The sequence below is a fragment of the Camarhynchus parvulus genome, chromosome 2 (genome assembly GCF_901933205.1).
Source record: "Camarhynchus parvulus chromosome 2, STF_HiC, whole genome shotgun sequence".
Lineage (NCBI taxonomy): Eukaryota > Metazoa > Chordata > Aves > Passeriformes > Thraupidae > Camarhynchus > Camarhynchus parvulus.
In genome coordinates, this window is record NC_044572.1 from 18365126 (window position 1) to 18380318 (window position 15193).

The 15193-nt window shown below is 37.8% G+C and overlaps 1 protein-coding gene across 1 annotated transcript in view; it reads left to right on the forward strand.

Moving 5' to 3' along the window:
• The window catches only part of PIP4K2A (phosphatidylinositol-5-phosphate 4-kinase type 2 alpha), a 107656-nt gene that overhangs the window by 69741 nt on the left and 22722 nt on the right, over nt 1-15193 (forward strand). Inside the window, exon 4 of the mRNA XM_030943844.1 lies at nt 4737-4889. Coding sequence (XP_030799704.1) covers nt 4737-4889 — 153 coding nt within the window. The remainder of the gene's footprint in view (nt 1-4736; nt 4890-15193) is intronic.

Here is a 15193-nt window from a genome sequence, read left to right on the forward strand (position 1 = left end):
ACATGCTTTTAAAGTTCAGAGTAACTACATTCTATACCTGAAAAGTGCATTGTATTCAGAGAGCTATCACAAGAGTGGGGAGTTAGTAAAAATAAAGCCTCAAAGACTTTAATTTAATTAAAGGTTTAAGTAGAGGTTGTTTTTTATTTAAACATGTTTAATGTTTAAACATTTGCTCTTAATTTATTAGTAGTCAAAGTATTGTAGAGAGGGCACTTGGGTTATCTGTGCATGTATGGAAAGATGCTGCTTAGCATGAAGTTGGTTGGTTTATTCTGACAAATTAATATGCATGTGGTAAAATGATAGCTATGTGCATTCTTAATTAATCTTGATATAGATAACTACTAATAAAATAACCACCTACTAAAAAATAAATGCATCACTATCTGTAACCCATTAAAGCATTAATAAAAAGTAAAGTGCAGCTAAATAATTATCCAGAGATGTATTTTCTTGTTAGCAACATTTTTGGTATGATAGCTGTATTTGCAAATTGATTTTTATTATAGTTAGCAAATAGGCAGAATAAATTTTCATTAGGGGAAGAAAAAGCTACTGCTGGAAAAACAGGGATCTGTTTAGATGAAGGCAACCTCGGGCCATTTCCTCTTGTCCTTTTGCTTATTACCTGGGAGAAGAGCCCAACTCCCACCTGGCTGCACCCTCCTTTCAGGCAGTTCTAGAGAATGATAAGGTCACCCCTGAGCCTCCTTTTCTCCAGCTAAACAATCCCATCTCACTTAGCTGCTTCTCATCAGACTTGTGCTCCAGATCCTTCCCCAGCTCCATTGCCCTTCCCTGGACATTCTCCAGCACCTCAATGTCCTTCTTGTAGTGAGGAGCACAGAACTGAACCCAGAATTCAAGGGGGTGTGGCCTCACCAGTGCTGAGTGAGGATGATCAGGGGGATGATCACTGCCCTGGCCCTGCTGGCCACTCCATTGCTGATCCAGGCCAGGATGCCATTGGCCTCTTGGCCACCTGGGCACTCTGTGGCTCATGTTCAGCTGCTGTTGAGCAGCACCCCCAGCCCCTTTCCCTCCAGGCATCTTTGCAGCCACCCTGCCCCAGGCTGGAGCTGCAGGGGTTGTTGTGAGCCAAGGGCAGGAGCAGCCCCAGGCACTTGGCCTTGTTGGATCTCAGAGCTCTGGGCTCTCCCCATCAGTGCAGCCTGTGCAGATCCCCCTGCAGAGCCTTCCTGCCCTCCAGCAGCTCAACACTCCCACCCAGCTCGCTGTGTCTGCAGGGCCTGAGGGTGCCCTGGATCCCCTCATGTGGGTCATTGACAAAGACATGAAACAGAGCTGTGCCAGCACTGAGCCCTGGGCAGCGCTGCTGGGTGCAATTCCATTCACCAGCAGCCTCTGGGCCCGGCCGTGCCAACAGTTTCCCACCCATCCAACAGAGCCCCAGCCAAGCCATGAGCAGCCAGTTCCTGCAGGAGATGCTGTGGGACATGGTGGGAGAGGCTTTCCTGAAGTGCAGGTGGGCGCATCCACAGCCTTTCACCCATCCCCTAAGTGGTCATCTTATCACAGAAAAGGAGATCAGGTCAGGCAAGCAGGACCTGCCTTTCGCCAACCTGTGCTGGCTGGGCCTGATCCCCTGGCTGTCATGTGCGTGCTGTGTGGTGGCACTCCAGAGGATGTGCTCCATGACCTTCCCTGGCACCAAGGTCAGACTGGGAGACCTGTAGTTCCCTGGATCTTCCTTCTGGATCTTCTTGTAGGTGGGCATCACATTTTCTAATGTCCAATCAGCTAACATCCCTTTTATACCAAGTACAGCCCAGGCCTGTATTTCACTCAAATATGAAAATCTATTCATGAAAGATATTAAAATACACCCTAAGAGTACTTGAAACCTTGAGTTCATGTACTTCACATTTTCCTTCTTTTCCTCCTTCAGATGTTTAGTGGCTGACTAGCCAATACCCTCTTTTGCAGCTTTTTATAGCTAAACAACTTAAGTCTCCTGCCAGGTTAATTGCTTTCTAGGTTTATATTATATAGATTATAGTCTGAAGACTAGAGTTCTGTGGGAAAAATACATTCAGAATACTGTGGTTACTGCTTTATTGCAATAGTTAACCTCAGAATAATGTACCCTTTTCTGCTGGGAACAATAACAAGTAATTACTCAGTAGCCTTTATTATTGCTAACTGAATTATAGCTGAATAACTTAGCAGTAGTTTAATTCATTACATACACTAATGGTTACCCATGTGTTCACTTCTTTTTAAAATTAAAAATAATTATTACATTATATCATATTTTCAATTTGTGATGAAGGCAACTGAATTTGTACTTCTTTTTTGATCATAACTTCTATTATCAGCTCTTCATCTTGAACTATTAAATACAGGCCTGGAAACAAAACCAATTTCTGACTGTAGAGCACAAAGGGTTTCTACCACTACCTTCACAATTCAATTTGAAAATTAATGGAGTGCTGGTATCAAGTGTAGCATTAAGAAAATTTAATCAATTTATAATACTTGTTTCCTTGAATAGACTTCACTACGTTAAAACTTTTCAGTAATGGAGTGGTGGGAAGTCAATTTCAACAGAAAAAAATCTGAAAACAGGCAAAGAAAACTGCTGTAATACTTGAATTCTCTACGATCTTCAATACTGTGTGAGGTGATGGTGTATCAGGAAATATATTTGTTAAAATGGACTGTTCAAAAGCCAGTGTAGAGAAGGAACTGCAATGTCTGCAGTGGTGTCCCTAAAACTGTCTTCTGATTAGTCTAGAAAAAATGTTGATTTATAAACCTTAAAGAAACACCCACATCCTTTCATTCATTACTGAGTAGAGAGGGTAATAAAGAAATATGTCACTTTTTATCGTAGACATCAGTAATTATTCTGGTTCATTGTACAAGCCTAGAAATATATAGAAAGAGGTGCAAAAGATTTATTTCTCCTACATGTCATAATTAAAGTTTTCATTCTAATAAGCCCTTGTAGAGCTGTGTGCTTTTACGTGATTTACTGTTATTCCCACTACTCGTGAGTATTTCTGTTGAACTAGGTAACCTTGTGGGAAAATGGTTTTATTTCATGTTAAATTGATTTCAGAAAGCACCCCACAGTTGGGATAAATTAAACAATGCTTGAAGGCCTATTGAAATCGATGAATCTCCAAAATACAGAGACATAATTGTATGTGTTCAAGTGTCTTCTTAAACTGGGGGCTATAGTTACCCTAATTTCTTGGTTGAGGTTATTACTTTATAGTAATTACTGACCTTCTGTTGCAGGGGTTGAATCTGCATGTCCAGCTCCTGCTGAAGTCCTTAGAGCATGTAAACAGATTTACCAATGGTTAAAACCTCCAAATAAAATATAAGTCCTACAAAAACAAGGTTGTATGGGTTTTGGTAGCTGAATGTGGTAGATGGAGTGTATTGGTAATTACTCTCTCAGAGCATCATTGTTCTTCTAGTGCAAATCTGTTTTGTGACTTAGTTCATGGTCGCAACAAGAACCACACAAACATTCATTCTGTAACTTGGAGCTGAACTTTTGCTGTTTAGGAATCCGCAATGTTTGCATTTATATATAACATTTTATTTAAATTATCTTTGAAAGTAAAATGGCTTTTCACCTAGCAGGGAGAACATTATGCTATGTGAATGTGGAAAGAAGGGAGGTATATTTCAATTTAACAAGAGCTGTTTGTGCAGCATGGTACACTGAGGAAGCATAGCAGGAGCTGGGGTTTTCTGCTACAAGTAGGGATAACCCAGATGGTTACTGCAAGTTTGTTTCATAAACATAGAAGCGTTCAGTAGTAGTCATTAACTTGTTTAATCTTTTCAGAGTATGTTCATATTTATGGAAATACACAAGGGGTCCAAAGCATCGTTGTTTTCTCGTGGCTGTGTTGCTGCTGTTACTACTTTTTTTTTTTAGTGCAATTCAAGTATATAACAATTGGCATATTTTCTTATTAGTAAAGAAAGATGTTTCCAGGCAAAAAGTTGTTGTTATACTTAGTCTGATTTTTGGGGGGGTTGTTTTTATAAGTATTAAAAAAATCTAACCTAGATACTACTTATTCTCTGAAAAAAGCAGAGGGCTTGTCTTTCTTCTGTTGAAGCACCAGTAATTTTAAACTTCACTCTAAAAACAATCCTTAATCTCTCTTCTAAATGCTGTACAGTCATTAACTAATTTTCTCCTCTTGAGACAGTATGGAGGTATTGTGCAATGTTATTTGCCTAACTCTAGATATTAAATCATTGGAATAGCTCTGGTACTAGAACTCAGAAATGTAACTGTGATCTTGGTTATGTACCAGAGCACACTGGCTCAGGAGCAAATCCTGCTAATGTTAAGTGAAACTATAACTATGGATGAATTGTCTCTTTTTAATTATTGTGGTGTAATGCAATCTTCTTTCTGGATTTTTAATTACTGCATGTTTTCTTCCCCAAAGCTGATAACGTGTACCAATGTCCAATAAATTCTTATTAAATGTTGAGGATGGATTTTGAACCACTGATGAGCAATACCATCCTCCTCAAGCATGCTTCTCAGAATATTTTTGAAGTGTTTTCTCGAGATAATGTAGTCTGTGAATACATGCTTTTCAGAATTCAGCTTGGTGCAGGTGTATTGAAAAACATTTTAAAATAAGTATAAATTGTTTATATGTGCTCTAAATGAAAGTTACATACTTCTGTCTGACTTGATGCTTTTTTTGTTTTAAATCAATTGACAGAATTCATTGACAAGAAGTGCACCCCTTGCCAATGATTCCCAAGCACGCAGTGGTGCCCGCTTTCATACATCTTACGACAAAAGATATATCATCAAAACTATAACAAGTGAAGATGTAGCAGAAATGCACAACATACTCAAGAAGTACCATCAGGTAATAAATGAACTCTACCAAGGTGTGGGATGTCTTCTTAAATATTAGAATGGCAATCTTTTTTAGAGGCTTAAAAGTTTTAAATTAATAATTATGGAGAAAGTCACTTCAGACTTCTTCCCTTTTGCATCAGCAATTTACTGTATGTCTGTAATTCACAAGGATGGACTTTTCTAAATACCTGCATTAACATTTCATAAAAAAGAAATGTCTACATTATAGAGGTAACTTGGAGGCTGTAAGGTCCTTTGCCTTACTAAAAAGGTGGTCTTTCTTTTGGCTGGTGGACTCCCAGGCTTGAAGGTATTTTATTCAACAGATTTCAAAGATTAATGTTGTATTATATAAGAAATTAAAAATTGGATATTATTAATGTAAAAGTCCTACTATTAAAAAAATTGGTTTTGATAATGAGAATTTTCATACACAACTGTAAAGCTAAAAGTGAGCAGCAGAGATCCCTCCAATCAGCGCTGATAGCTGCCATACTGTGCTGGTGCATAGTCTGTGTGGCTGGCACAGAGGAGAGCAGCACCTGGGAATTACAAAAGGCTTTAATAAAATCAGTGCTAGTTTTCTTAGCCCTACATCTGTTTGAATAAGTTCTAAAGCTACAGAAGTCAGGCAAAAGCCTCTAAAAAAATCACCTAAAATATGCTATGCAATAGGAAAGGGGTTTTGTCCCTCTTTCCATCTTCCCTCTCCTTTCTGTGGGTTGGAACTCCAGGTAAAGACTTAAGGACATTTGGGGTTGGGCTTCTTTACTGTTGTTTAGGTTCTTTATTTTTTGTTGTGCAATGCTCTTGTTTGTAGTAGGTTTTTTTTAATACATTACTTTTGTAAAACCAGTTTTAACTTCTGAGGTGGGAAGCCAAAGCATTCTTTCAGGATACTTGGAACTGATTGCCAGCCATCTTTGTAAATCTCAAAGAGAGACCTCTGAAGGCCTTCCAAGTCCAGAGTAACTTGGGAAGCCTTCAGGATGTTAGATGTGAGCTCTTTTCTCTCTTCCTGTGACGTTCCTCTGTTTAAACAACATGTAGGACCATCGTGTGTTTGTTTTAATATGAATAAATATTACTATCAGAAATTTTCTTAACTCCTAATGACAGTTTAAAAAAAATTATAAAACTAATTTAAATCTAATTGTATTTTGGGGGTTATTTTTATGAGTTTTCCAAGTTACTATTTTAGTTTTGATGTGAAAGGGTTTGATCTGTGAAACTGTACAGCAGAATTAAAGTTTTAGTCTGTTTCACATTTGGCATTAGAAGCTAGTATTAATGATACAGATTTTGAGAGTTAATCCAGCTGAAAAGTCATTTTGCTTTTCCAAACAGTAATTTTGCTTTTCGAGAGTATCAATGAAGACAGTGCTAACATTAATGAATTTAACAATTTGGAATCTGTTTCATTAATGCTTTCCAACATCAGGGTTCATATTAGGCTAGGTTACAAGGAATAATGATCTGAAATTTATCTCTACCAGGCACCTAATTTCACTTTATACTAGTAAATCTTTCATATAAAATAGTTCTCTCTGATGCCTCCAAGAGATTCATAAAGATACAACTTGTATTTCTTTTTGTCTCAGAACTTGAAAACACTGTACAAAACTAAATACAGAAGCACTCAAGTAGAAAGTAAATTAAAGACAGTTTAATAATTGCATTTTTTTAATTTAAATAAATTCATTTCAGTATCTTCAGCAATGTACTGAACAAGATCTAAATTAAATGCACAGCTCTAATGACAGCTGTCACTGTGTCCTCTGTGCTGCTGCTGGAAGTTGAATGCTTGGGATCAGTAGTTACAGCAGCTTGTCCTCCCATTTCTCTAGATGTTTTTCAGGCATGCAAAGGTTATCTTCACTTGCTTTTCAAAGTCTAGCAAATCCATTGTCCTCGTGGAAAGGTGTTAGTATTCCCTTGACCAAGTTGTCCCACACAGATTGGCCTTCTGCTAGCAAGCAGTGCTATCAATGCCAGATACCACCCACTGGCACTTGAGCTCATTAGTGGTGCCTGTTGTGGTTTTCATTTGGGCCAGATTATTGTCTCCCAAACAATTCTGGGCAAGAATAAAAGGTGTTAATTAAGATGAGTTAATATTCCTACTCAGGATTTTGAATGTAAGCATCCTTTTTTTTTAGAGGGGTGGTTAATAACTTTGATGTGAGTTATTCCATTCCAGCTGGAACTGATGCCTGAGGACACTCCAAGACCTGTCTGTTTCACTGGTGTGGATGTAACTTTATGCTTCTGTAGGATGGCACCATTGCAGTAGCATAAGACTTTTCAGATGCTGTCCTGGTACTCTTGTAGAAATCTCTGTCAATAAAACAAGTTCTCATGAGTTCAGTTTTATTTTGGCATACTCTCTTCTGCCAATACAGGAATTGTCAAGTTCCCTCTATTGATTTTCATACCTTACTGTCCAATATCTTTCTTGATTGTTAATAATTGTACAGTAGAGTGCCAAATATGGGATTTTTAGGGAGAAGTCTGCTAGTTAGCTTTTCTCCAGTTTCAGTTCTCTGATTGTCAGCAGCACTCCCCATATATGTGAAAATTCCTGGCTGAGCTGTGTTCCAGAGCCCGAGTGGGATTGGGAATGGTTTGGAGCTTCTAGTGGCATGCCCCTGCAGCAAACCCTGTGCCAGTCTGCCCTGAGAGCAGAGCTGTATTTGAAAGATTCAGCCTCCTGAGAAAGGGAGTGTGCATACCCTGTTAGGTAGTACAGGGATCGTCCTGGAAAGGACAGCCTTTTTCAGGTGCATGAAGTCCAGAGAAGTGGTTTGTGTGAATTTTAGGCTTTTTCTCCCTTGTTCCGCCAAAGGAGCTGAAGTTAGATTATTTGTCCATTAAGAACTGTGTCTTGTAAACCCTTATCTTGCACCCTCTTTCAAGTGCCCAAGAAGGCAGTAATTGTCTTCTGTTTCTTCTGACATAAGGATGAGTGAAATGATGCCATTTATGACAGACTATCTCTTTCAGGTTTTGTTTTCTCTCCTCTGCAAATTCATTCCAGGTTCCTTTCCCTGTTTGAAACTCTGAATGAGTTTCATTTAAACCATAATATTTACTCACCTGTTTCCTTATTAGGGCTAATAGCGCAGGGCTGATAGAATCATTCTAGACCTTGAAAGCACCTCTGTCTTTGCTTAGGGACCAATCAAGCCTTGTCAAATATTTTCCATGACTGCTTGAACTGCTTGACAATAAATACCAGAGGAGACATCTATCTTGAAATGAAGAATGCTTGAGAGGGAGCCCTCAAAATGCAGAAGTGTGAGACTCCGTGTGTCCTTCATTCACCGAAACAGTTTTGATCTTGGCATTTGCAAAAAAAGCTGTTGTTTTCCTTGCACCTTTTTGAACTACAGAGCTACCAATGAGGCATCTGGGAGTTTGTGTGGTTGGCAGAGAAATATAGCACAGCAGCTTTTCCCATGAACCTCCAAAATCTAATTCAAGGTATCAGTTACTTTTTTGGAAAGTCACCAACGGGTTAGATACAGACATGTACACTGCCATTGGCAGACAGAAATGAAGGTTATTTTGTCAGTGACTGGACATCATAGAAATGTATAGTTCACAAGCCCATGCAGTTCTGTTAGTCCTTCCTCTCCATCTGTCTGAAGGTGTAATAACCTGTCTGTTCTTTGGAGCTTGGAGGAACTGAGGTTCTAATTACACAGTCTGTATATGTAGCAGTTTACAAAAGGAGCAGGAATAGGTCATAGCTTGTAGATGCTTTTAAGCTTAAAAATCCCAAATCTAGAGTGGTGTTTTTAAATCGTCAAAGATGATCTGATCAAAGATAAGTTCCAAGCCCAGGGCTACATGCTAGAAATGTGTAAATAACTGAAAGTGAACTGGGCTTGAAGGAGTGTTAGGAAAAGTTATAGAAACAGCATATATGTGTATATATAGTGATTCCAACTTAAAATTGTTGAATTGTAAATAATCTTGACAATTATAAATTATACTTGTTATTCAAAATCATGAGTTTTCAAAAATTGTGGGCTTCCAAAATCATTTACCCTATGATGCCTTTTTTTAAGTGGCAGTCAGGCCCACAACGTCGGACAGATGGTGAACACTTCAGTCTAAACACTGACACATTCTGTCAACTCATCAGATGAGTCTGACACTTTTAGTATTGAGTAGAAACACTAGAGATAATTATTTTCTTTTCCAAAGTTAAAAAAAAGAAACAACAAAACACTGAACAAAACAAACCATTAAGCAAACAGGAGGAATTATACTTTTAACTATGTTTAAAGCAGCAGAATATCTTGTGTTTTATGACAAGACTATTAAAGACCATCATGCATGGATCAGCCTTCTATCTATGTTTGAAAGACAAAACAGCCTAGAGCTCAGTTTTGAAGTGTTAGGGTAAATACAAATATATGGCCTGCTGGGTTCTTATGCTGTGACCAGCCATTCTAGCCAGTTTCTAACTACTGTCATAATTTTTGGTACATGGTTTGAAATACTGTTTTTAGTCACATTTATTGATAATTTGCAATCAGTTTGGACTGCTTGTATTATTGGTATATTGTCAGTTATGACTAGAACTCCTCTCACCACTCTTCAGTGTTACTCAGCTGAATGTCATTTACTTATCAAATGCAGTAGAACCATTGATATGCTCAAATGGGTCAGACTTTCAAGTAATAGGAAAACTACTGCTGTATGGGCTCATAGATGTAGTTGGGACATTTAAAATTGTGCAAGTTAATAAAGCATGTTTATATTAAATAGTATTTGAGAGCAAAATCAAATATTCATTGAAAATACCTCCAAATCTAGTGCAATCATGTTTTAAACCTTGCCTCCTGACCCCAAGGACATGGACCAGAAAAATGGATTTAAAACCTACTGCTACCTTTGGCATTGTTAAGAAGGAGTTCAGCATAGTCGTCTGTGATAAGTGTGCTGTCAGAATTTCACCCTGTGTTTAAGGAATGGGTAATACCCTCCTTCCTCCTAAAGGAAAACTTTCTATTTCATCATATATTCAAGTTATGTTTATATATATAATTTTTGGTATATTGTCCTGTGCAAAAAGTTTATGAATTTATATAAAATATGTATTGTAGATATTACTGTATTTGTAGATATTTTCTAAAGTACAAATGTTATTTTCAAGGGCAGAAATCAGTAACAGTTGAGTAAAATTCTGAAGGCAGATTTTATAGTATCTGAAATGTCAGAATCAAGACATTCTGCCCTTTCCAGTGACATTAACTTGCTTTAAATCTTAAATTGGTGTAAAAGAGGAGTCCTTTGCTCTTTGAGAACAGATGATGGGCAGGTTAGAAATTTCTAAAAATAAAATAAAGCAATTTTAGTGTCTCTTTTAAACCCTTTCTTTCTTTTTCATTAAAATTACTTCAGAAGGGATAACTTCTCATTGCTTACACCCAAGTAACTTAATTAAAGAAAAGAGAAGCCGTCTCAAAGCAGGTGAACAGGAGAGAGTTGTTAGCATACAAACCTTCCAGCATAAAGCTCCTAAAAGGGACCTGAGTGCTGGTCACTTTCAGGTTTTCTGTAGGCAGCTGTCCCTGCTGAAGGCACAGTTCTCTTCCCTGCACAGGTAATTGTATGCAGAACTGACACCTATTGCACTGCCTGTTTGTCTCCCTGGCAACCAGCAGAAATAGTGGATAGTGGGGAAGGAGAGGGACTGCCCATTTAGCAGACACAGCAAACAGTGCAGCCATGGGGAAGTGAATGGGAAGAAAGGAAAGAATAGATTGAGCAAAAAAAAGAGGAAATGACAGACATTAACAGATAGAAATAAAAGGCAGAACAAAAGCAGGAAAATACTACCTTAGCTGCTGGACAGGAAAAAATATGAAAGAAAGTAGAAAGCAAATTTAAGGGAGGAAAATGTAGGCAATAAGGTGAAAATGGAAGAAATTGCGCCAGTAACAGTGTTCAGGGCTACACAGGAATCAAGGAACAGCAGCAGATTTTTGTGTGGAATGTAGGAGAAAAATTAAAATCATAAAGAGATAAATATTGAAATAGAGAAACATTATAGTAGGTTAAAAACAATTTTGTCAAAAAATTGATGACAACATAGATTGGAGAATAACCCAGAAAAGAAAGTGGGGACTGGGTGCCTAGGAATTTGCACTGGTGTAGATGGGCTTGTCAAGCTGGTAGGGTGCTGAATCAGAGCTACATGAAAGTTTTGTCATCCTCCCTCCACATCAGTACCTGTACAGGTTATCAGTGGCTTCCACCCAACCCCCAGCTCTGCTTTTGGTGTGAGTTTCATTCATATATGTCACAAAACTGGAAAAAGGTAAAAAGGCAAAGCACTGTAATGTTATTTAAACACAAACATGAATGAAGAAAGATGTAATGGTGTCCTTGACTCTCTATGTCCACACATGGTGAGAGGTGAAGATTTCTGGGAGGTTTGCAAAGAAATGCAGTGAAAAAAACCTTTCAGCAGTTCTGTGTCAGAATCTAGAGGCAGCAACAGAACACAGCTTCTGCCCTGTGCTAAGATAACTGACTTAGAGCAGCTTTGATCTGAAAAAACAGAAGAGGCAGAAAAAGGAGACATGAGAATGTACGTGTTCTCATCCAAACAGTCTGAGTTTCCTCTGCATCCAATAGCCCACTCTGCTTATAGGTGACCCTAAAAATGGGAAACTCACTAGAGTGGTTGTCAGATGGAATTGCAGAGGGCTGATACGCAAAGGGGCCACACAGACTAGAATTGTAACCAAAAAAGCCACATTGAAAGTCTTCTCTGATGGACATTTCATAGGTAAATAACTACACAAAATGGCAGAATGGTCTTGGCTGCACTGGCTCTTTTGAGGCCTGAGTTTCACCAGGCAGGTATTTTCTATTGTTTTTTGTATATATAAGTTATTGATGTTGTGCACAGCACTTCTCAGAAGAGATCAATCCTCACAGTGAGTCAGCTGTAGCAATATGAGGTATGATGTTCCTGGTAACAGATCTGCAGCCTTGATAATCACGTGTGGTGGTAACATTGAGATTACACTGCACTTAGAAGTAAAAATAACTGGCCATGTCTGAAACCATGTGAAGTGTAAGGCTGTGAATCACAAGGCTTATATATAAAAACCTGTATATTTATTGATTACTTTTTTAATATAAATTACTTTCTTACATGGCTTATTTGAAGAAAACAGCTTTATATGCCTTGGAAATCTGTAACTTTCTGGTGTATGCTGTAATTTGGCTAATTAATCCTTTCAATGTATCACATAAGTACCCAATGCATATTCTGTGAAATTATTAGGGTACAGGAAAATGGCAATAAATTGAATATTTATAAATGAACAAGTTCTCAGTCTTTTTTGGGGGGAGTGATTCTACATGTCAGTGCTTGTGCACAAAATACAAATGCTTGTACACAAAATTAGTGAAGGATATTTCTGACTGCAGACAAGAGGATATAAAAGAACAAGTTGAGCACAAAAATTACTATCAATGTCTAGGCCTGCACAATGTCTAAAATAATTTTAAATAATTACATAACTTGCTATTCAGTTTCTTTAGTGGAAGTATCCTGGTGAACGTATAGACTTGTCACATAATTCTGCTTGAATTATCAAATGCTTGTCTTAATCATGACACCAAACTTCGTGAAAATAATATATAAAGGGATAACAGAGAATGAGCATGTTGTGTATTTCTGAATTAATGTTTGCCAAATAGGGCTGTGAGAAATAGGAATGCTGACTTTTCACATAGAGCAAAGATAGATATAATTCAGGATTTAATCTGTACTGATGTCAAATCATTCCACAGATGACCTCCAAGTGGAAAAGGAGAAATGGTAGAAACAGAAATTTTATTCTGTGTTTTTCCAAAAACAGCCAAAAGTAGTATAACTTCTTTGCCAATAAACAGTGTGCATTATGTTATCCTTTTATGTATTTAGCATTGCCATAGGGAAGCAAGAAGCTAGTTAGGTCAGTAAAGTTTTATTCTTACTAAGAATCTTGAAGCTGTATTTATACAAAAATTAATGAGAAAATAGGCTCATAAAGAATTTCTTACTAATTTTCAACTTGAAGCATGGGGTTCAAGAGAGTTCAGAAATTTCCTTATTTGAAATGTGCTGCACAGCTGATAAAACGTGTCAATATGCTGATGTTACTTTACTGTGTTAATAATAATATTGTCCTTGTGCTGTGCACAAACATGAAAATTGTCTGAATTAACAAAAATTATGGGGTGTTTATTACAACACTCATTTTTAAAAAGTTATTTTGTTGCTGCATATAAAGACTTGTAAATGTATTAGCTGAGTATTACAGTTTTATTTAGCAAGTCTGCTTAGTAGAATTGTTTTAATGTTCTTTTTAGAAAAAAATTAAAGGAGAGAAGGTCTTTTTCTTTCACTGAAATTTAGCAGTCCTGTTAAGCATGTACTGGCTTATTTTCTAGGCTCACTTTTTTTCCAGCTGTGAGTGGGAAACTTCAGGAAATCATTCCTAAAAAGTACCTTGAGGTGACTAAATTGCTACTTCCTTTATATCAAGATGGACAAATTGAAAATCTGCCAACCACAGTCACCAGTGCAAGTCCTGCTGGACTCCCACCCAAACAGATGACACGTTTTGCCTCCTCTGTGATGCAGATATGGGGGATTGATAGTTGCAAAGGTAGGAAGTTCTAGACCAACCTTGTAGATGCTGAAAGCAAGTGGCATTCCTCCCTCTTTCTTTTGTCTCCCCATCAGGATAAGAAATACTGTCATAGAAAACACTGAAACAATTTTAGAGGCTTTTCTTTCAATTGCAGTAGCATGAGTGTCCACAGTCAGCAGCAGATAGGAAACAACTGTGCAGTACCTGGCCTGCTTTGAGCAGGTCTCTTAGAAGTCTGTGAGAGCATGGCCATGTCCCTTTTTATCAAGAGAAGCAATACTAGCAGAGCTTCTCATATCTTGTGTTCCATGCTGTAACACTGCCCTTTCAGAAGTCTTTGTTTGCACCCTAAGATAATGAAACAACAGTGTTGGCAAAGGGCAAACCCTAACCTACAAACAGGACTGAAGCAACTCTCACTATAGTGGCCTTTTTGTCCTTATTACGTAGTACAGAGCAGTTTGGAGGGGGTTGTATACTGCTAACCAAGTAATTTATTGTATGATGTTACAGTGGGTATGGTGCTTGTGCTCTGGTAATGGCATTGCCATTTTACAGATGGGTACACTTGGCACCAGAAAGGTTAAAATTGGAGGGTTAGCAGTAGCTAGGGTTGAAGAGCCAGTTTAAGTGTCAGTACTGTGGCAGTCACAGCTGAGAGGAATGGCATAGGGTTACTAGTCTGGTACTCAAGATGCCTAGCTGGCATTCCTTCACATGGCACAAACTCTCTGTATGATTTCAGGTAGAGGCTCTGCATCTCAGATGCCCATATGGAAAACTGGAACAATGGTATTTATTTTAATTCAAATTCTATAGTTAAAAACAATAAGATTAGGAATAGCTGGGTCTATTAAAGAGTTGAGTAGCTAGAAGTTCTGTGACACTAAATTCTTGTTGGAAGCTAGATTCATTTTCATCTTGTAGAACATAATCATCTTAAAGTAGAAGTCAGTTAATAAATGTTTCTATGGGAACAACCCTTCTTACTTTATAGAAAGCTTTAAAAAAGTATTTACTTTTAGAATATATGCCAAGTACTTAACATTTATTAAAAATAATGCATTTTTGCTAGTATGGATTAGTACTTTTATGATTGGATCTTTAACAGAAAGGATGGTCAAAATAGGTTGTGTATACTGTAATGTGTTATAACTGTTTTGTGATGTTAACAGCCCTATGACTCTGAAAATCCTCCAAACTGAGAACTTCAACTTAAAACTTCAGTATTTTTTAAATACAGAAATCCTCTCAGGTGCAAACTGATCGATCTTTGTGCTCTGCTCATGACTGACCTTGCTTTTGTGACCTTTTACTGCCAAACTTCCATTTGTGTTTTGGGGCATACAATCATACTCCTTTCCTAAGATTCTGATTTGTGTTCACTGAGTCTCTGCAGCACCTTAAGATAATTTGCCTATTCATAGGCAGCTGGAGCTTAAAAGTACTTTGCTGTGAAGTGGCACAACTACATTGGTGACTTTGTGCTTTAGGGTTTGAACCTCCAGTACAGCTCCAGGGCAGGCAGAAAGCAGAGTTACAGCACAAAATGTGCCAGGAAGATTTAACAGGGCTCATGAGTCAGTCAAAATTGGGTTCAACTGACAGTCAACAATTTCTATATGTGTTGTTCATTTCCTTT